This window comes from Hypomesus nipponensis, chromosome 13 (assembly GCF_054491055.1).
Source record: "Hypomesus nipponensis isolate SF chromosome 13, ASM5449105v1, whole genome shotgun sequence".
NCBI classification, from domain to species: Eukaryota; Metazoa; Chordata; class Actinopteri; order Osmeriformes; family Osmeridae; genus Hypomesus; species Hypomesus nipponensis.
Window position 1 is genome coordinate 16,025,366 of NC_140373.1, and position 23,914 is coordinate 16,049,279.

A 23,914-nucleotide genomic window follows, 5' to 3' on the forward strand; every position below is an offset into this window, starting at 1 on the left:
TTCTTGTTTGTAGATGGTCACACAAAGGACAGTTGACCATTTGACTGATCAACTGATGTGGTTTTGTTACCTACTCATTTGGGGAGGAATGTTACATCAAAGAACAGTGAGACAGTTGATATGGAGATGTATTGTTTCAAACTGTCACTAAGTTGAGTGAACCAATCACAGAGTTTGCTACATTAATTGACCTTATAGAATGCCATTTGATCTAAAGTTTTTATAAGGCAGTGCATGTGTGATAGTTCTCTATCACTCTTGCGAACGATTTGTGACTATCGCACCCTTCATAATGACTGATCAGCAAAGCTTTGTTTAATCATATGTAATTGTATAGTCTAAATAAATTGTATTGAAACCACATCCCTTGACTTCAGATCTACACAGTGCCACTCGAATTCTTCCATTACATTTGGTGGCCTAGTACCGGGATCCTCAATCGGTCTATGGCGTTCAGCAGGCGGCTCCCCTCGGCGAATTGATCCTCCGGTACAGAGCCGCCTTTTCCTCCATTGTGTGAGACAGCAGGGCTAGGGGGGGCGCCCGTTGGACGTTCTGTGACAGACGCAGGATCTTCAAAAAAAACGGTGAGATATTATTTTTGGTCACGTGATGTTGAATTGTCTAAATATGGTTATAGTACGGTGGCCCTGAAGTGCAAAACACCCCCCCTAATTCTTCGATAGCCAAACAAATGTCCTGGTGCACGTAACTCTGTCAGGCTATGGCATTTTGTACTTCTGTCGATCAATTTCTTATCTTGTTAGTTAGCCTACAAGATCCAATCAGCGCTGAAGTGTAGTACCTACCCTTTCTGTTCAGAGTTAATGTTATGTGTTTTTGAGTTAATGTAATGTTGTTTTCCATTTGGGGGAGCGTGTTTTTGTTTTGGGGGGAGGTGAACAAGTCATCCGATATGGGGGGAGTTAACTCGTATTAGGGGGGAGGGTTTTCATTTGGGGGATGTCCTCATATTAGGGGGTGTGTTTTGCACTTCAGGGCCACTGTATTATAGGCTATTGTCAATAATTCGGTTAAGTTAGTAATTGGGCAGTGGTCGGAGGAACTGTGTCCTGTACGTGTGAAGTCGTACAAAATTAATAAGGCAAGGTTGATGAATCTGTCTTTTATCTGAGAGTCGTAAGAAAAGATCTGCAGAGTGTGTTGACGGACATACATAGAGGCAGTGTGTTGACGGACACACATAGAGGGAGATAAATGCACATGTGATATTGTGTTATGTGTTTCTTGGAGACCCTAGGATTAGAATATGTTGGGTTCGTAATAGTTTGAGAAGTTGTATTGGCTTTGGTGGTCATAACAGTTCTTATTTATTAACGTGGCCTAAACGTGATTCTAAGTCCCGAGAGTAAAAGTATAGGCTACTATTGAGATAACCAGCTGAGTGTTTTTAAAGGGCTTGAGTCCCTGAATTTATGAAAAAAAGAAGAGTAACAGTCAGGGCCTATCCTGAGGAATTTCAAAACAAAGGAATTGAGTTTTAAAACACGTGGTCTAGAAAAAGTTTTTAGAAAAGTAAAGGGGTAATTGTGTCTTTATGTTCGTTCATTGGTTCAATGTGTTCAAATATGGATTGTAATTCGAAAATGAATAGGGCTAAAGATGGAAGCAAAAGTATGGTATGGTAACGAGTTTATTACAAATGCAAATATGGATTGATATATGTGGATTTTAGAGTGTGGGGTCGTTTTGTTGTGAAATTATGAAAAGTTTGTGCAGAGTGAAATTGTTACACACAGTACAAAGGGTTTGAGTCCCTGAACGAGTTTTTGTGTTTGGAATGCACAAAAATGCGTTGTTTAACTGCGGGTATTTGAGCATTGTGGACTTGAATGTCCGGAGATGTGTCATCACTGTTGAAAGTTTTCTGGAAATTGGGGGCGAACTCTCCCTAATCCGAGGGCCTCGTGAACGGAAGTTGAGTTCCGAACTGGTGACGATCAATGTTGACACACGTACACAGATGAAACACTTTGGATAGACTTTGTTATATTCTCTTCAGATTCTTATGGATGTTTATTGGTTATGACATTGTTGCTAGAGGATAAACAATTGACTTGTTATATTGTTTTTAGGGCTGTGAAAAATAACGCGTTAACGCGTTATGATTAAATTACAGGATTAATTCGTTATTTTTGTTTAACGCATTTAACGTAATATGCCCACAATTCCACTTTATCTGCAACTTCTGGATGAGAAGTTCGTGTTCCAAAAAAACTAAGATGGAACATCTATCGCTCTGGATAAGAGCGTCTGCTAAATGACTGAATGCTAAATGACTGAATGTTATCGTTTCACCGAAGCAATACCAGGTAGAGAAGACCATCGGAGAGACGTTGTTGAATAACGTTGTTCTGAAACACATGGCGGAGAAATCAGTACGACTTAAGTCATCCAAGGTGTGCAGCATTTCACAATAAATACGTCGAAAAGGTGTGTTAATTGACCGAGGTGAAATTAGTTTCATATTCGACATTAGTCTCACATTCTGAAGACGCTACTTTTCAGCGTCACGTTAGGGACCGGGTGAAAACTACCCAAACCGTTTTGAAAAATTTAGACTTTTATAATATGTGTATGAATATAAAACCTCAAACAGACACCAGAGTATCTTAACAATGTCTGGTATACTTCCACAGCCTTTACTTTTCAATTAAGTTTCAAATACAATTTCAGAAAATCACTAATCTTTGAAAATAGCTTAATCCTCGCGAATCTTTTTTCAAAATTGTGTCAAAAAATCTTACATATACACCAGATTATTCTAATAAAGTCTGGCCTACTTCCACAACCTTTCAATTTTCAAAAATGTTTTAAACAAAACTCGAATAAATTGCTAATCTCTGAAAATAGCATTAAATCCACGCTAATATTAATAACTTTTTCAAAATTGTGTGCCTGTTTGTGCACATTGTGAAGATTGTTTGCACTGTGAATTTGCACTTTGAGTTTTGAGTAAACTGCTCAATTTTGATTTTCTTTGCTATTTTGCTTCCTCAACATGTCTATTTTCAAACTAGTTGAAACAAAACGTTCAAAATATATTTTTAAGTGTTTATTTTACTGCACTTTGTCTTGTTGTGCCTATGGATTTCACCAAAATTCAACAAAAGTTAGCATTCTAACGTAACATACAGTACCGCGACCGTTGGCTTCACCATGACATTCTTGGTATCGTTGTAAAGCTCTCTTTCTCCTGCACAATGTTATCCGATCCAAACATGGTCATTTCCTTTGTATCAGTAACAAATCGTGAAAGTACAAAGGGAGGGTTTGACCTAAATAAGAAATCCGATTGGCTGGAGTCGATTTCTGATAACCTGATTCGTTCAAATGCATCACGTGATGCGCACTGACAATTCCTGGTTTAGCTGTCAGCGAGACCTTTTGAATCTAAAAATGCCGAAAGAAGCACTAACACAAACTTCTAAGAAAATAAGACAACTATTGTCATTTCTTAGATAAAAGGCTCAACAGTTTAATGAAGACAACTGTCAAGCTCAATCTATGCGAACATTTTCGATGGGAAAAGAGTAGATAGCGCTGAACATGAATAACGCGCCTCACAGCTGAAAGTTTATGTAGCGCGATTGCATGAACTGGTTAGTGAATGAATTTGTCCTGATTGCACAAGGACAGGGTTAAAAATTATTATTCATCCGCAAAATCATGGCTTTAGTAATAGTTTGCTTCTGGAGTGTAGTCCGTGCAAAGTAGATAGGCTACCGCAAAAGTATATATAGGCTTACATCTACGCGTCTGCAAGATGGAACAAGAAACAACGTTGCCTTTGACTTGAATGTGCGAATGGGGCTGTTAGCCCACAAGTTAGGGTTGGGGTATGGGAAAATAAATGCATCTTTCCCACTCTGGTCAAATGTGGCATTTTGGATAACATCAATGACTAATGAAAGCATTGCTGTATTGTCTTCTCCCCACACCCCCACCCACACACACTGCTCCACTGTAGCCTTCATCAATTTGTTTTACGGATCAATAAAGTATTTAATTCATGTGTTATTTAGTCAGTTTTACAGTAGGCCCCACAGGCTTTTCCCTTTACAATCAGGGTGGACAATATTTAGATAATGTCGCCTACCAATATACATAATTTTTTTTACTTTAGTGGCAAAAACATAACCTTAACAATATAACTTGGCCAAATGAACATTAAGTAAATACACTAAGTATTAGATTTTAGTGGCAGGAATTGAGAGAGGGCTGGAGTCACTGCAAAGGACCAGGGAGCAGATCAGGCAGGCTTTCTGGTGTTGGTATAGAAAAGCAGAGGAGAATGGAAATCACCTGGTAGCCATAAACACCATGCTGGAACCTATTTAACGGCATGAGGTGGGGAAGCAGCTTATCCCAGTGTGACACCGCATGTCAAGTGACAGCCTGCTGCAGCGAATGCAGCATTGAGGCACTCAGACTGCAAACGAGTGCCTCAACTCTGTTGTATGGGTGCGGTGTCCAAAAATCAGAGTTGAGGCAGCAGCCAGTATGGCCATCTCCACTTTTAATTAAGGTGCCTCTGCCATGCTAAGTGTAATGGAGAGGTTGTGGCTTCAGAGCACAGTTGTTACAGTTAATGCCATGAGGGAAACTGATCGGTTCCGAATGTCCAAATCTGAGGCTTACGCAACCAGCCTGAAGCAGAGATGGAAGTGTCTGAGCACTGCAATACTGAATGGGCATCAGCTAGATAGGGATGAGGGTACAACATATGAAGCAGGCATGGAAAACTAGGCTGCACACATAAGTTAGGCTATAGGCAAAGTTAAGCAGGATGGACAACCATCAAACCAGGGTGGAAGTTCTAGTAGTGCAGTGTGTCTGTGCAGGTGCGTGTGTGTTTTACTACAGTTCTGTTCCGTTAAAAGCCAATACTGGTTACATTTTCAGTTTGAATATGTTTGGGATATTTTCTGTTGTTGTTGCTAAGGTCTTGATGAGATATTTTGTCTGTAAATAGTGCTTTCAAATCCATTTGTACACAATTTTACAATTTTTTTAAAAGCCTGTTTTCTCAAAATGAGGTTTTTCTCATGCTCTGAGCATGAAATCTCCACTTCCCTGGTACTTACGTACATCAAACTTTCTATTTATCCTCCTATTTACTATGTCTAGGAGTTTACAGAGGGGTTTGTTAATAAATGTTTCATAGCCTGATTTATCTGGAAATGTATTCAAAAAAAGTGGCAAAAATCGTTTTTTTATGAGTGTTGACAGTATTTTCTGATTTCTGAAGTGATAAAAAGAGATATCAAAAATCTCCTCTGTAAAAAACTTTATATTCAAAGTATCAACAAAAGGACAAAAAAAGTTTTTACCTATCTTTAACCAATAATCAGATTTCAGTTCTGGAAAAGTATGCATATTTAATGAAAGTGTGCCTAATTTGCGTATCTAAATACAATATTCAGAAAACTTGTAATGCTAAAAAACATTGTCTTAATATAAGTAATCAACTGGGAGATTTAATGGTGATATCTATCAATTAAATTTTTTACCCTATTAACCTGTGGTGTCTGGCCTTAATCAACAAAAAAAAAGTGACAGATGAATTGATTACTAAAATAATCGTTAGTTGCCGCCCTAATTTTAAGTCAAAATTGTAAAATCTATGGTTTTTAAGAGTTTGATGGAGGTATTGGATGTAATTTGGTTATGAAATGAGAAAGAAAAAATGATTACAGTGTACTTTTATTTGGAGTTTGATTGTAATATGGTTTTAAGTGTTATTTGGGTGTTTTATCAGAGCCTGGCACAATGTTTTGGGATGAACAGTTAGACTTTGATGAAGTTGTTTTATTATGGTATTGGTGCATAAAGAGAGTTATTATAACTTTTGGGTTTGAAATTATTTGGGAAGACTCATTATGTCTGATAAATTGTGGTTACGATGGTTTGTGCTAATTAGCCTGTTTTAGACTGCAGCCAAAGCAAGTTACGAAGTTCTACCTATCTAACCTATATGAAAATATAGATGGGGTATACGTTTGGCTAATGGCTACATTTAAGTACATTTTATGGGCTATGTTTCATTTTGGAATCATACAGATTAAATTCTGATTTGGGGTAGTGGATGGTTTCCTCATGTCTTGTACAAAGAGAGATTTGATTTGGTGAATTTAAATACAGAAAAATAGAAGAGAATCTAAAATATAAAGGTATTAATTAAAGATAATAGGAGATAAAAAAAATTGAGGTTATTCTGGCTTTATTGGCTGGTAGGACTCCTGAGGCAGCTGATGTGTACCGGCAGGCCAAGCGGAACGCGGCTTTGTCGGTCGCGGAGGCAAAAACCCGGGCATGGGAGGAGTTCGGCGAGGCCATGGAGAATGACTTCCGAACAGCTTCAAAAAGGTTCTGGACCACCATCCAGCGACTCAGGAGGGGGAAGCAGTGCTCTGTCAACACTGTATATGGTGGGGACGGTGCGCTGCTGACTTCGACGGGGGACGTCCTGGATCGGTGGAAGGAATACTTTGAAGACCTCCTTAATTCCACCAACACGCTTTCCGACGTGGAGGCAGAGTCTGGGGACATCGGGGGGGGCCCTTCTATCTCTGGGGCCGAGGTCACCGAGGTGGTTGAAAAGCTCCGCGGTGGCAGGGCCCCTGGGGTGGACGAGGTCCGCCCGGAGTTCCTTGAGGCTCTGGATGTTGTAGGGCTGTCTTGGTTGACACGACTCTGCAACATCGCGTGGACATCGGGGACAGTGCCTCTGGACTGGCAGACCGGGGTGGTGGTTCCCCTCTTAAAAAGGGGGACCGGAGGGTGTGCTCCAACTTTAGGGGGATCACACTCCTCAGCCTCCCTGGGAAAGTCTATTCAGGGGTCCTGGAGAGGAGGGTCCGCCGGATTGTCGAACCTCGGATTCAGGAGGAGCAATGTGGTTTTCGTCCTGGCCGTGGAACAGTGGACCAGCTCTATACCCTCCGCGGAGTCCTGGAGGGTACATGGGAGTTTGCCCAACCAGTCTACACATGTTTTGTGGATTTGGAAAAGGCGTTCGATCGTGTCCCTCGGGGGCTCATGTGGGGGGTGCTCCGAGAGTACGGGGTACCGGATTCCCTGATCGGGGCTGTCCGGTCCCTGTACAACCGGTGCCAGAGTTTGGTCCGCATTGCCGGTAGTAAGTCGAACTTGTTTCCGGTGAGGGTTGGACTCCGCCAGGGCTGCCCTATGTCACCGATTCTGTTCATTACCTATATGGACAGGATTTCTAGGCGCAGCCAGGGTGTTGAGGGGGTCCGGTTTGGTGACCTCAGGATCGGGTCGCTGCTTTTTGCAGATGATGTGGTCCTGTTGGCTTCATCGGGCCGTGACCTTCAGCTCTCACTGGAGCGGTTCGCAACCGAATGTGAAGCGGCTGGGATGCGAATCAGCACCTCCAAATCTGAGGCCATGGTTATCGACCGGAAAAGGGTGGAGTGCCATCTCCGGGTCGGGGAGGAGATCCTGAACCAAGTGGAGGAGTTCAAGTATCTCGGGGTCTTGTTCACGAGTGAGGGAAGGATGGAGCGCGAGGTCGACAGGCGGATCGGTGCGGCGTCCGCAGTGATGCGGGCTCTGCATCGGTCCGTCGTGGTAAAGAAGGAGCTGAGTCGAAAGGTGAAGCTCTCTATTTACCAGTCGATCTACGTTCCTACCCTCACCTATGGTCACGAACTATGGGTAGTGACCGAAAGAACGAGATTGCGAATACAAGCGGCCAAAATGAGCTTTCTCCGCAGGGTGTCCGGGCTCTCCCTTAGAGATAGGGTGAGAAGCTCGGTCATCCGGGAGAGGCTCAGAGTAGAACCGCTGCTCCTCTGCGTCGAGAGGAGCCAGCTGAGGTGGCTCGGGCATCTGATTAGGATGCCTCCTGGACGCCTCCCTGGTGAGGTGTTCCGGGCACGTCCCACTGGGAAGAGGCCCCGGGGAAGACCCAGGACACGCTGGAGGGACTATGTCACTCGGCTGGCCTGGGAACGCCTCGGGGTCCCCCAGGAAGAGGTGGTGGAAGTGGCCGGGGAGAGGGAAGCCTGGGCCTCCCTGCTTAGGTCGTTGCCCCCGATCCCCGGACAAGCGGCAGATGACGACGACGAACGACGTTATTCGTAATTTGGTTGTTTTCTAAAATAGTTTTATTCTCTACAACTTGGTTCAAAAGTTGGTTGCTTTAGTGTAAATTTGTCAATTCATAAAAGGGAAAAGAGTTAACATATTTACTGATTAGTTAATACTCCATTGGTGTTACATATGTTTTTGGGAAAGGTATGGAAACAGGGAGTTTCTTATTTTCACCTGTAGAACAACTTGCTGTATGCAGATGTGGGGTTCACTCTAACAATGATGATTATTTCACAGAGAAATACTAGTGCTGAAACTAGCTGGAGCAGTTTCTAAATTGCCTGCAAGTAATGATGAACTAACTTGAATGTGTTTTTGATGTTGACATATGTTTGCAGGAAGTGCTGAGATGGTGTTGTCATTGTCCGGATAAGCCTAACTTAACACATTTGGGTTACCAGGGGCCTATTCCATAAAGGCCGCTCAAAAAAGCTAGACTTAAAAGTTTAGTGAAGCGGGGCTTAAGCGGTTCCATAAAGGCCAATTTCAGCACACGCAGTCCTACTAATTCAAGTCAGATTTACGTAGTCAAGCTAATTGCGCGTGCACCCTATTTTTTAACAGCCCGAGAGGTAAAACATGGATCATACAATCCACCACGGCAAAAGCAATGCACACGGCCACATGACTTATTCCAGAAAGAACGTCCCCTTTAAACCGTGTACAATGACAGCTCCCTCATCCACCGCTTCAATCAAAGTAAAATGACACGCCATGATTGACGTCGTGAACGTGTGGGGGTTTTATGTAATACTGCTGAGTGAAAATGTTTGACTGTATTTAACCCAGAGTGAGAATTTTGTTTTTGTTTGAGTATATTTTACAAGAATTACAGAATGCAGCAGACAGATGGAGAAAAGAATGGTGGAATGGAGATTTGAATTTGGACTAAACCACAAGAAAATGCGTTTTGGAAAAAGGAAGGATATGATAATGAAATGGAGGTTGTATGGTCTGCATAAAACATTTATCTTGAGATTTTGCTCAGTTAACACATGGAAAGATCATGCCTCTACAGTTAATTAATTTTAACATACAAGGGGATTTGTAATGATTGCATAGTCATTTTGTCATACTCATATGCGGAACAAGTAATATGGGAAAAGGAATTTAACACGTTAAGCTTCACGGTTAAGGTTTGAGAAACTATTTGAGTATTGATAGATGGATTTTGTGGAATTAAATTTTGGAGATGTGATACTGTTTTAATGATTGTTGAATGCTGTTAGATGGGAAGAAGTTTTAGACTTCAGGCAGATTTGGGCTCAGTGGTCAAGCTTTTGTGAATTTTGATTATTCTTCAATGAGATTTTTCTTTGAGGATATATAATGATAATGGGTCACACTTGGTTAAGGAAGTTATTTTGATGTTGATAGGAGTCAACATTGTGTTAATTACTTCAGTTGAATGAGAGAACAGAATCTTTAAGACTCAGTCAGACGACAAAAGTCAGTTGCCTATTAACTGACCTTTGTGAGAATGTGCTTGTTTATCACTTTGCGACCCTTTTGTAGTTTACATTGTGTGAGATTCACAGGCAGGTGAAGGAGGCTATTCCTTATCCGGTGACTGGACTGCTGCATGATTTGATACCAGGGGACTGGATCATGGTGAAGGACCTGAAACGCAAGTCCTGGTGCCATACCAGATTCTCCTGACGACTAATTCGGCGGTTAAGATCAAGGGGAGAGCAACGTGGATACACGCTAGCCATTGTAAGCGTGCGCCTTGCCTGGAGACGGAAGGAGAGGATGCGCGCCCTGCGTAGTACCAAGGAAATTTCCGAGCTGTACGTAAAGTGGGGTGTCGTTGAAAGTTGCTGTGAGCAATTTGATCGTCGTTTGCAATTGGTTTGACTAGACTACACTGCCTGAAAGAAGATTGCCTATAGCCAACTGAAGATGGAAGAAGAGGTTAGAGTGAATGATAGTATGAAATCAGATTTACAGATGAAGATATTAATGTGTTTGCTTCTGATGTTCTAAATATAAGGGTATGTATAGATTGATGGGAATACATTTGCTTTGTGTATGTTTGTATTCGGTATGTATGCCTTTTACTGAATTATTGCATACTTTTTTTGAGGCTTGAGTCTTATTTTCCTTAAATTGACTGTTTGGATTTATGTTGTTGAAAGAAATATATAAATAAGGAATGTAATGGCAATTTTTGACATAGTAACAATATCTATGTTTCTTTAAGCAGTAAAAAGTAAGTTTCTTTGTTATAGACAGAAACTGAGGTTCTATGATGTGGTTTACTCTGTAGAAGGGACACTCAGATTGTCTTAAGGTATTTATGGTGTTGTTTTAAGATGCCTAACTAAGATCCAGAGGGTCTAAGTTAGGTCCGGGGGATGGGTGCTGAACTTTGGCTAGAAGGTCTGGGTTCTGTGTCTTTGAGTTAATGGAATTATTGTCTGTAGATGGTCACACAAAGGACAGTTGACCATTTGACCCATCAACTGATGTGGTTTTGTTATTTACCCAATTGGGGAGGAATGTTACATCAAAGAACAGTGAGACAGTTGATATGGAGATGTATTGTTTCAAACTGTCACTAAGTTGAGTGAACCAATCACATTGTTTGCTACATTGATTGACCTTATAGAATGCCAATTGATCTAAAGTTTATATAAGGCAGTGCATGTGTGATAGTTCTCTATCACTCTTGTGAACGACTAGCGCACCCTTCGTAATGACTGATAAGCAAAGCTTTGTTTAATCTTCTGTAATTGTGTAAATGTATCAACCGTGTATCAACATCAAAAGAACCATCAAATTATTTTTTGAGATAGGAAATATTACTCTTTTTGTTTACGTCAATGAAATAAATTAAAAAATAAAACATAAATATAGCTGCAAGCAGCAATGCGGGTTCCTCTGCAAAATGGCAAAATATTTAAAATGTAGATGCAAAACGACTTAATGTTTGGCCAACAACAATAGGCTGAATGGGGATTTGAACTCATGAGCAAAAGGTTACGAGTCAGACTCTCTATCCTCTCTGCTACACACCAACTGTTGAGATTATATGAATAGAAAGGGCAGAGTATTACCTTTGGTCAGCTTTGGGACAAAGGTTAAGAAACTGTCTACATTTCAATGTCAAATTGCATGAAATTGCACATGGTACTACTTCAGAATGATGTCATCTCAAAGCCAATAAGGTTTGAAAAACCATCAGTCAAAATGGTATTAGGTTTATTGACACAAAGATATTGAGGCAATGTGGACTTTTACATAAATACAACCCTTTCAGCCATTTTGAAACTGAAATCCCTCGCACGGCTGTTGTAACCTCACTATTTTCCACAAGTCACATACCGCACTGCATGATGGGTACCCAAGGGGCGCTGACGTTGATTATCTAGCTGTGCTCCAACTGTGATTTGAGGTTAAGAAACAGTTGACATTTCAAGGTGAAATTGAACATGGTATATCAGAATGATGTCATCCTGTTTAACTAAACAGATAATAAAAATTATGACTGGCCAAAAGACTGGATTTGAACTTGTGACCTTGCTCCTTGCAGTACACTGTCTTAGCCTACTGAGCTATTCTCAGTGTTGAGAACCATTGTGGTCAGTTACTGTATAGAAAAGTTGTTGTTCTGTGGCAAGCTTAATACGATTTGGCTGAAGTTTAAACAGCTGTAACTCTGTAATCTTCTGAGATATCAAGGCAGGGGCAGGCAGGCAGGGCAGGCCAGCTGGATGAAGCTGTCTTGGGGGCAGGGCAGAAGAGAAGCTATCCACAAAGAGGTCTGTGTTGCCCTCAGCATTCTCTATTGCATCCTCTGTTACGCTCAGCATCCTCTGTTGTTGCTCTCATTATGCTCTATTGCACTCTGTTGAGCAGGCCTCTGCATGACCTGTAAAAGTGAAAAAAGGGTCCATGTCAGTGGTGAAAAATAAAGTTTTTCCCATCTACACTTGACACAGACTTCAGTTTTGACTGAAATGCAGTGGCAATACTTGAACTTGAATCCAAATGTGTTGGAAACCCATGCAAAGTCACTCAAAACATAGGCTCTAGCAAGAGTAGCTCTAAACTGGTCAATATATACACATCTGACCAAAGACCAGCTCGACCTTTGCCTGTAAACAGTGATTCTGACTGTCAGAGACCTTTTAATAGGCTGACCGAGTGAAACTAGCCTGGCTAACGTAGGTCGCTTTCTCAGGCAATTGACGAATGAAATTGGCATGTTTTGAAATATCCTATATACTGGCTATCTTCAGCAGGCTCCTGTCTACAAAAAGCAGCCCTTCCTGACGTTTTAGGAGTTGAACTGAGTGAAAGACAATATTGTTTACACACTGCCAGTGAGCGAGCCGAGTCTGTCTATGAGGCTAAGTCAAAACAATGTACCGCCAGGACAGTCTCACTCCACTTGCAAGTTTTCAACAAATCACAAAAATAATCGGAGCATCTGGCTAAAAGCACAATTCCCACATCTCCTAAAGGCTGCCCTCCTCGAAATGTTTGGTGTCGACCAAAACAAAAATGGTGAAATTATGAACATGACGTGACCAAAACATGGATGCCTAACTAAGCCTATGAGGTCTCCCTGGCGCATAGGCTTATTACAAAGACTTTCACAAGCCAAATCAAAATTCTGAGCCGACAGGTCTGTGGAGAATAGCTTGTTCTCCTAAAAGCTGCCCTCCTCTACCTTTTTGATGAATTCGCCGAGATGCTACCTGATTCAGTAATTACACAGAGGGAAAAAGCTAGCTACTTTTCGAGTTCGGTTTTCCGTCACTTCAAACTCACGATCTAAAGGTCTCAAAGTACTCTAACCTTCACCATAATTCAAGAGTAGTGTACTTTCACGAACCCAATCATTGATTCTTGGTTAAAATGTGTAAAAACAGGACTTACCGAACGTGGCTGCCTCCAACACGGCTTTCAGGTGATTCCAGTTGAAAACAAAAATAATTTATATTTGTAACGGCGAACTGCGATTGGAAGCGAAATGAAGGTGAGGGTGGGCTTGGTCGGCACACCATTTCTAGAAAAGATGTGTGTGCGTCTCGCCAAGCTCGCGGGTGTGTCAAGTAGGTTGACCACCTGTCCCTCTTTGCGCTGTACAGCACAGCATTTTCAATATGCAACGTGCGGAACAAGGGGTGAAAATGCTGTGCGACACAACACAAAGCGGGACAGGTGGTCACCCTAGTGTCAAGGGGCAGGATGAGTCTGTGAGAATTTGGAGGCAGCCACGTTCGGTAATTTGGAGCGCGCGCACTGTGGAGCAATTCAATTGAATTCAATCATATATTGACATACCAAGGTGAAATTGTTTATGGTACTAGAGATTGATGTCGTCTTGAACCCTATTAAGTTTGAAAAACAGTCAAAATTATATTTGATTTATTAAATAAAAATATTGAGGCAATTTTGACATTTACATAAATACACTTCTTTGAGCCATTTTGTATTGGATTTCTTATTCCATGTCAGCCTATGTAAAGACATGTATTCTACACGTCTGGAACTAATTTCAAGTCGATTGGGTCTATGGTTTATGAGTAGAAGGGTTTTGAAGGTTGTACCAAATTTGGACAGTACATAAGTCTGACAATATGGGTCCTTGAGGCTTTTTTGTTCCCCATGAGAAATAAGGCATGTATACCAATTTTCATTTTTTTGGAGTAATGTTGCGCTGGGGAAATCACGTAGACTTTGGGCGTGTTTTAAAGCGCCACCTATGGGTGCACATGGGCCACTAACCGTCTGGGAGTAATGAGTGACCTGTAGCACCATTGGGCCAAATTGGAAAAAATCGGGTCCAGGACTTTTTGAGCTATTGGGCCATTTACAGTGAAATATAATAATAAGAATAATAAGAATACTAACTAAAACAATTTGTTTCCTCCTACCGGAGGAACCCTAATAAGAAGAAGAATACTAACAAAAACAATAGGTTTCCTCCTACCGGAGGAACCCTAATAAGAATACTAACAAAAACAATAGGTTTCCTCCTACTGGAGGAACCCTAATAATCCCACACCTACCATAGACTTTTCTGTTTTCAGATATGTCCACACTATACATACACATGTATTGGTATTAAATGTATGCTATTAAAGGGGCAATTGACTGCAAAACCGATTTTACCTTGTCATAGTTGAATAACGACAGTTCGGTGGGTAATCTGAACATACCGTGAATATCAAAGTCCATTGACACCTCTTTCCTATTCAAATCTCAAAAAGAAAAAATTTGGCTGTAAAACGCTAGCTTTTCAACAAAGCTACCGGTCCTACGTAGGACCGGTGATCGCCCTCTTATTGGCTGTGGTCTGTATCTTTGTCACGCCCCCGAATTTACATCCAGACCAGCCCGAGGTAGCGTCTATCTCCGATACTAGTTTAGCTGTGCGCTGCTCTGTGTAGGCTACTTATAAGGAATTACAAAGAAGAACGTTTTGAATTATAACAAGGATGTCTAAAATGGACCACGGTCGTAAATGCTGTGTTCCAGGCTGTACAGGGAAGGCTAACACTCACAGTCTTCCCAAGGAGCCAAACATTCAACAGGCATGGCTGCTGTTGTCCATGAGAAGATCCCGGGGAAGTTCGACACTCAATCATTCATTTGCTCTGAACATTTCACCCAAGACAGTTTTGACAACATTGGACAATTTCAAGCAGCATTTGCTAGGAAGCTGAACCTGGGAAGAGGTGCTGTTCCGACCGTATGCTCATTGCAACCGCAAGCTATAAGGACAGTATGATGTTATGCTAACAATTATTAGCAATGCTAACGTTTCCTGTATATAGCATACCAGGTAGAATGCTAAATACGTTTCTACACACATCAAATGACTCTAGCTAGACTAGTTGTAGTCGGCATTAGAAGGGAAGAAGAAGCTTCCGAAAAATAGCCAGAAAACGAACAGCAGTCTGGCTTATTGCTAACGCCTGTCTAGATAATATATTTGAAAGAACTGGAGAAAAGCAGGTTCTAGATACAGGATACGTTAGCATTGCTAGTAACTGTTACTAGTAACACCTAGACTGTAGGCATGTAAACAAGTTTAGCTTGCTAACGCAAGAGCATAGGTAGAATGTGTGATAATTTAGCCTAGTTTATTGGCAATGGGGCTAACGTTGATTCATGTTCCTGACTGTGTTTCATTCAAATAAATAACCTGTGTAATGAAAAGCTACAATTCACGATGCATGTTTGTCCAGATCTTTGTCATGTTATTTTACAGCAAGATATCTAGAGCTAGCCTAGCTAGCTAACTGAAGCCGAGTAGAATCACGATATGGTTTGGTTACTAAGCTGTAGCCTAACATTCTACCCACCTAAGTCAATCCAGTTTGCTTCAACAACAGAAGTGGAAACAAGTAATGTTATCATTTCAAATGATATATAGTCAATCTGTTGAAAACAGTGTTGTGTAGACACAATAGATTTATTTACGCGTTTTTATTTCAAGTCTCCAACTTCAGTGTTGCAGCGAGTGCTGCTGTTGGCCGTGTTGCGTTTTTGCTCCCAGCTTCACTCGTTGATAACCAACCAATCAGCGCGCAGCTTATCTAAATATTAATGAGCTTCCCATAAAAGGAGAAAAGCTAGTGTTTTTGTTCCCGGGAACATTTCAGAGGATCTGTCAGAAGGCATAGAACAGCACCCGGGCCATTTTCAACCCAACCAATGTTACATACCCTATTCGGAGACCTTAAGGAACAGTGTGAAATACCCAAAAAACCCAATCAATTGCCCCTTTAAATGTGCATAATGCTGGCGTAGAAGGGAAGAAATGTATGCGGGAGGAGAGCATTTCATGGCAGGCCTTGTTTTTCATTTGATGTAAATGCAATGCACTCCCTGCTAACACTGACGAGGAAGTGTTACATCCCTGAAACTTACGGTGGTTACTAATACTAGTGCCCTCAGTGTACAGTAAGAATCATTTGATGCTGGGATATACAGAACAGACAATAGAGGGGGGTGCATTTCATGACAGGCTTAATGCACCCCCTGCTAACTCTGAGTAGGAAAGTGTCACATGCCTGAAACTTACTTGCCTGAGACTTCTGTCTCCAATTCATTAGGTTGCGATATAACATGAAATCCATCATTCTTTCACTCGTGCGCGCTCCCGCGAGGGGGTGCCAATCCAGAGAGTCATGCATCCACCGGCCGCCACATATTGCGTTTCGTTACAATTTTCTTTTTTTACACTATTTAGGCTAAAACACGCAGTGTATTCGTTCAGCTGCATTTTCTTTCCCTGCTCTCCCTCCGTCTCTCTGTCACTCACGCGTCTTTCTCACATACACACACAAAGTCACAACGTCAGTATACGTTAGCAATGATGCATGCTGTTCTAGTAAAACAGACAGCTATATCAGCTAGCCTTCAGCATTGGTACCATAGCTAAAGGTCTAGGAAAGTTGAGGATACTTTTCGCTAGGTACCTACGAACATTTCTTAATCTGCTAGACAAGTGGGTTCCCCTTCGTTCTTTTGGTGAGAAGTCTCAGGAGCCCTAGCTGTTTCCCAGGTGTCATGGACCCGACCAGCTAAATATTTAATCTAATTATTTAGCACTAGCGTTGATACTTGCATGCATATACAGAAATTGTTTGTTGTTGTTGATTTTGTGAAGGTGTGATAAATATAATATAATAAAGTTCTGTGTAATGAATTATTAACTAATTAATTGGATATGGTCGTAGCTGCCAGGGTCTGTCAATTCTTTTCCACACTGCAGAGCAAGTGAAAACGATATTTGTTAACGCTTTTACTAGTGCTGTCAGTTTAACGCGTTATTGAGGGCGTTATTAAGGGCGTTAACGCAAACCCAAATTAACGGCGTACATTTTTTTATCGTGCGATTAACGCTCTTTTTGGCCAAGCAAACTTTGTAGTTTTTTTCACATGCTTTTGCAACAACTACCGACGTTAGAAAAACTACAACACCACACCGGATCTAGCTAGACCGGAAACAAAACAACAGGCACGCCACAGACACTTGTTTGGCTTGCGAGCCGGCTAAAGAGTAGTAGCAAAGCCCGTTTACGGATATTATACATTCTCTGGTAGTAAGCTAACGTTACGTTTTGAGTGGATGGCGAGCGCGAGACGCCGAAATGGATGCCAATAAGATTCTGAATGGTTTACTTTTAAAATGTTGCCAAATGGTTCCATTGACAAGACCAAAGTGATATGTGTGTTTTGTCATTGTAAACTGAGCTATCATCGCAGCACGTCCAGTCTGAAATACAACATGATGGCCAAGCACACAGCTGATGCAAATTCTCCGCCCCCTCGTCAAAGCCAGGCGACTGCAATGTTGTTTTCAATAAAAAAAATATTTGCACGAAGCAATCCGAACCACTTTTCCATGTTGATAAGAGCATCAAAATTTGAAAAAAGAATGGGACCAAAAGAAATCAAGGGACATTTAGAATAGATTAAAATGTGCGATTAATTGTGATTAATTGCGAGTTAACTATGACATTAATGCGATTAATCACGATTAAATATTTTAATCGTTTGACAGCACTAGCTTTTACGTCAGTAATGAAACTGCATTCACTTATTATTATCATTCGCTTTGAGCTTCCAGTCTTAAGTCTTTGGAGTCAAGGTGCCATGAATAGTTTATTAAAACTGCTAATTTGGTCTACTGAGGCAGGTGGTAGCAGGGCAAACAGGCAGCAGAGCCACGCATGACAGGTCAGTAGCAGTGTCAATGGCTTCAAGGCCAGGTATGGGGGGGAAAAGAGGGTGAGGGAGTCGTTGGGAGGTTAGGGCCGGAGATCCTGGATGATGGCCTGCACCTTGCTGGGCTCTCCCAGATTATTTATTGAAAGAGGGAAACAATAAAAAAGGAGGAGTGTTAAACCACTCTCAATGTTCTGTCTTGCCCAGTCTGAAAAGGCTATGTTGCTTCTGAAATTTGAGTTTCTTACTTATGGACCACTTCTATGTGAAAAAGGAGAGGAACAGAACGAAAAGAGGGAGAATGGGAGAGGAAGACAATGCTTGAAAAGGGATGTGGAGATTGTGGAAGGAAGATTGAGACTTCTATACACCAAAGCAAATATTACAGTAATATATTTTCTTCCATTATTCCATTTGAGGCCCACCAGACACTGCACTGGCTGGAGTATTGGACTGTAGTGTTCTATCGTAATAGGCACTGGAGAGATAATTACTCTTCATAAAGAACGTTCCCAGCCCCTGTCATCATTAATATAATGATAGCCATGAGCATTAAAACTCCACCTTCCACGAAGGAAGCTGTTTTATCAAACCCAGAACCTCTTAGACTGTGTCTACCATCTCCCTGGGTGTCAGGTCCCCACCAGTAAATGCCTATTGTTTGCAAGAGAGGGCAGAGCATCATATAATTGCCCCTCACAAGACTGACACACAACCTGTATGACTCACATGACAGGTCAGGGAGAGAAGGGGTCACGCTAAAACTGTCCTCTGACAAGTTCACTATTGACATACAAGAAACCACTTTGAGCGAGAGAACTTGAACTAGATAAGGATGATTACAGTTCTAATTTAATGATCTTGATCGCTATTGGTGGTATCATGTCTTAGATGTAAATTTTCCATTATCATATGGAGTTACGCAATAATTCCCTTCGATGTTCAGACACTATGGGTGGAAAGGCAAAATGTGCACTCTGTTAGTCATAAACAGTATTTTTTCTTGTGGTATCTGTAAATTTGACTTATGTGCATGTTGTACATTGCATTTTAGTTTTTCTTGTAGAACCGTCTTGTAATACGTAACACTCTTGTAATATTGTAGTTGACGTTTTTTTGCACTGTGTATTGAAAAATCCAGACTGAACACTGGCACTAATCACTGTCATGGTATTAGAACAGTGTACTTGTAGTCCTTAAATATCTGTTGTACTTACAATGTGCACTATGTGTATGTCCCTTTGACAAAAATATCTGCTTCTGAATAATTGTAAATGTAACAATAAGGAAATACACCTGCATAAAGAGACTCCTCTTAAAGAGGAGCTGCCACGAACACTAGCGCCAATCAGTCTTACATGACATGCAGGCATACGCTGTATGACTATATTAGAATTTCCTGTATGGCCACTATAAAATGGGCAGTAAATCATGGGTTGGGGATGGCACAGAAAGGAGAGGAGGTCTTTACTTACAGTATGTTCACTACTTTATACTACACCACTGCTTCCAAGTACACAATACCTAATATAAAGTTTTGACCTGCAATACTCTGACAAAGATGGATAGTTGTCCGAACCATTGATACTGTGTATATATCCATATATACACATACATACCTATCAGAGCAACTCCTTTTTACAAAAACTCACCTATGATAATGTTGCGTTGCTTAGGCGCTCCAGAGGAGTTGACCAGTAGGTGGTCTTGGATCTGGTAGGCGGCCAGGTCAAAGAGGTCCAAGTAGTCCTCCACTGGGTAGCGGTCATGGAATCCATCACTCAGACGAATAATACCTGAAGGACCAGAGAAAAGAAGTTGACAAAGGCCTCATCCCCAGTCTTAAAACAATCTGGAGGGTCAAAGGTCACCGTGCTTGTAAGTGTATGACATATTATTCCTTTCAAGTGACATTACAGAAAGAGCACACATGAATTTGAGACTTGAAAAGAGGGAGTGCAAGGAAGGATATCATTTCTGACAATATCAGTTTCCTGAAGCTCAGTTGCAGTAAACTACTATTGTCAATCACATGCAGAAAAGAAATGCAACATGAAAAGAGGCTTGACTTTGCATTTGTCTGACATTTAACGGGTCTCACAAATTTCCTGTGAGACATCTTACTGAAAAGAAGATGGGGGGACATCTTTAAGGACAGCTTTATATGATATACATTTTTACATGTATGCTTGATGTTGTTAAAGGATACCAAAAAATCTGAAGCCCTCAAAAAAGGATTTCATTCAAGATGAGATTTCCCACACAAATCTCTCTTTCATGTCAATCATATCGCAATAATTACTTTAATTATTTCTCACAAACAGACAGGGTCATTGCTGACTCGCCAGGAAATAATTAAATAAAACAGAAAATAATACCAGAGAGAAAGAAAGAAAGAAAGAACAAAATCAAGAATGGGTATAAACAAAGGGCACCATCATTGTCCTGAGCCTGAACCAGCATCCTTAGAGAAGAGCTGTCTCAATGGCAGTCCACAATAGAAGTATAAACACAGAAAGTCGACCGAATGAAAAATCTCTCCAAAAATCGAGACATGAAACGGATATGAAATTTCGATTTTTTCTTTAAATTCTTAAAAAATATAGAAAATTATATAAGATGCTACAGCATGTGCTCACCATATGGAGTTACATCTACATTCAAATGTTAGCTGGCCACTGATGTTATTTTAAAAACAGTTAAACTGTGTGTCAACGTCTTAAGAGTTATCTTACATTGTGATTAAGTTATATGTATCTCCATAGAGCAGCAACTACAAAGCCATTTTGTAATTTTCAATGTAACTTTGTAATCTACAATGACTTTGAACATAGAGCCATCAGCCTCTAGGTAGATTGTTGCCACATACTTGCCAGGCATTCCATTTGTCCTCCCACACACTTTTCTTTACACACACATTGGGTTTCACACACAAGTCCTTTCTCTTCACACACGCACTGCTACTTGTGCTGTTGAAGACTAAATTTTTCATGAATCTATGTAATTACTGCAGACAGAGAGACAAACAAAGGAAGCTCACAGAGGTCAGCCTTTTTCACTTTTGTGACTTGCCTAACCCAACTTACACTGACATTCCTTGATATACAAATGTACATATAAGATTAGCAAATAAAACTTCACAGATAGCTCAAAGAATTTAGATAACAGAAAGAGTCGTCACTACCAAAACCCATTTCCTCTTTTTGAGAAGTCGTGGACATGCTGATTTCGGGCAAATTAGGATATTTCTTATTATTCTGACTTCTAATCACATCTGTGGTAGCCGCTTGCCATGTAACATCACAGATGCACAGGGAGAAAAAAGACATCCACAACCTACAGAGTCCCAGTGGAGATTGAGCGTGAGATCCAGCCATCGAAGCCTACTATATTTTAAACCACAATGACATCTTGGTGTGGTGTGTGGCAGGGCCGGCCCAAGCCTTTATGGGGCCTTAAGCAGAATTTATTTGGGGGCCCCTCAGCGTCGCCAACTAGCCTACTACCTAAGCTACTGTACAGCCTGTAAACTAGTTTAGCTTGCTATAACGCAAGAGCACCTGCTTCTCCAGTTCTTTCAATAAATAATCTAGACAGGCAGTAGCAATAGACTAGACTGCTATTAATTTTCTGGCTATTTTTTGTAAGCTTCCCTTCTAATGCAGCCTAACAACTAGCCTCTAGCTAGCTAGAGTAATTTGCTAACTAAAGTATGTTGATGTGATATTAGAAACATATATAGCCAACAGTGGACCCCTAGTGCAAGAAAAGAGAATGTTCATTAATGACATGCTGCTACTAAGCTAGGAATTTCAGGACATGCTACTGCTACCGTATTTTTGGGGCAGCGTTTAATCGAGAGCTTCGTTTAATTGCAGAAACACGGTACATTAAACTTAATTTTATGTATAATGGGGGCCCTCTGGCAGCTACGGGGGCCCTAAGCAGCCGCTTAGTTCGCTTATGCCTTGGGCCGGCCCTGGTGTGTGGTCAGGATTTTATACAGCAGTCTGAAACAGGAGGTGGGGAAACAGTCAGGGAACAGAAGAAAGCACAATGGATCTCAAGCTTTGCCAGCAAAGGCAAAGATGTGCTAAATTAAAATAAATGTTTGGATCTTTAGAAATCTGTTTGGGTCTTTAGCTAGCTGTTTACCGTAGCTTTCACCGGAAAAACAGATGCAGCTAAGTCATCACAACAGGAAACCACAATTAAACGGAGTGCCACATATCCGCACCTTGATAAAATGTGTGCAGAGGCTTCAAAGACAGACTGTGAGATCTGTGTATTGCAAGTGGTCTATGGCCCATCTTCAAAGTAATGTCAGCGACAGTGATAAATATGGCAGATGCAAAACTCTAATGTGTGTCACAGACCAACATTGTAATGAGCCTAAACGCACATGTTACCACAATGTACTATTGAAGGTTCAGAAGGGGACACAGGCACTGGTTGATGGATACTAGAAGAAGATATACAGTGTGTAAAATGAAACCGTTCATATTGTCATGCAATATAGGGAATGCATGCAGCCTCTTGCATAATTAATCCAGGTTGAAAATCGTAACATTATTTCCTGGGCACAACACAGTGCGTATCCTGCATTCTGTGACTCTCTTTTTATTGTCTTCACAGGTTCCTCTGCCTCACAGCTCTGTATTATGATCACATCAGTACCCTACCCTCTGTCCGACCCTGGGGCACTTTAATAATTCACCGAGCCAACCGGTCTCTGACCTCCCTGTTGGAGTGACCTGCGAGATCATACATTAAAAGCCATTGCCCTGTGACTTTCAATATGGAACTTTAGCCTAACCCCCACCCTAAACTAGACAGTTTGTTAGAAAGGCCTTTGACACAGATTCTACATAAACAGTGTGTCGGCCACTCACCAAACCTCTTCCTAGTCCACCAGTGCGGCTCTTTAAAAGTGGTGAACCTGACATCTGGGTGAAGCCTTAGCCTGTCGTACAGGTCCGTTGTGCCGCACTTGGGCTGGCCAATGATGTAGAAGTAAGGCAGACACCGTATTCGGTAGTTCTTCCCCGCCCGGCGGTACAAGTGTTCCCTGAATGCATTCCTCAGGTTCTCGAACACAATTCGGAAACGCCGTGAGTACCGGGCGTACAGGTTGGCCCTGTAAGGGTCCGCAGTGATGTTCCCAGTGTGCACCTCATACCAGCAGGGGTTCTTGACGTTAGGCAGGAACTTGCGGGGGATAACAGAAAACATCTGTGAAAAGGCAAAGGAGAAAAAGGATGACCAGTGATTCATTCAAAACAAAATGCTGACCACAGAAAAAGTACCATGAATTCAAACTGAATAAATTGCCAACAATATATGTTTCCCTATTCATTTATGTAGCTCTTCTAGTTGAGTTTGGATGGATATGCCTAGATATTGTGTGTACAGTACAGCTATACACTGGTATTTGATATAATAGGTTTCTCTGCCACACACCATCTGTAAGGGATGTAAGTGGCAGTGTGTTGGACTTGACACCTGTCAATGGGAGACTGACCTGACTCGACTCTCCTCTTATCTACTTCTCATCTCTTTGTTCCTCCGCCTCTCTACATCTCTTTCGCTCTTCTCATCCCGTGCCTGTCCCTCTTGCCCTTCCCCTCATCTCCCTTCCCCTTGCCCGCCCTTCTCCATTTGGAGGTGTTTGTCTGATTCATTCACAGATCTGGTGTGGAAGGAGCTGACCCCTGACAGCTGAGCCAGCACTGCTGACAACTCCCACTCTCCTGTCTTCTCCTCTCACCCCTCACATTTCACACACAGTTCTCTGCTTGAAATACCGCTAGGCTGTGAATCACATGCTGAGTGTCTGTCTATGTAACACAGTTTAAGGACAATTACTCACAGATTCATGTGGACATGCGGTATGAATTGTACCAAAGCTTTCTTGTATTAGTGAATTCAATAAGAATTTAGGTTTGATGCAAATAGCCCCATCACACGCCATTATCATTTAGATTAACGATTTAATTGAAATAGGCTTTGAGGTGAGACAGGCAGTTGAGGGAAGTTCTAGGGCCAATCTGGGGGTTGAACTTTAATTCCCTTGGACCAC

General features: G+C 41.5%; 1 protein-coding gene across 4 annotated transcripts in view; it reads right to left on the reverse strand.

Annotated features, from left to right (window-relative positions):
* The window catches only part of LOC146260425 (carbohydrate sulfotransferase 15-like), a 77,093-nt gene that overhangs the window by 15,939 nt on the left and 37,240 nt on the right, over positions 1-23,914 (reverse strand). For all 4 annotated transcript variants that reach the window (XM_084669885.1, XM_084669882.1, XM_084669884.1 and 1 more), the window contains exons 3-4: positions 22,728-23,067; positions 19,488-19,631 (exon numbers count right to left, since the gene is read on the reverse strand). In XM_084669885.1, coding sequence (XP_084526011.1) covers positions 19,488-19,631; positions 22,728-23,067 — 484 coding nt within the window. The remainder of the gene's footprint in view (positions 1-19,487; positions 19,632-22,727; positions 23,068-23,914) is intronic.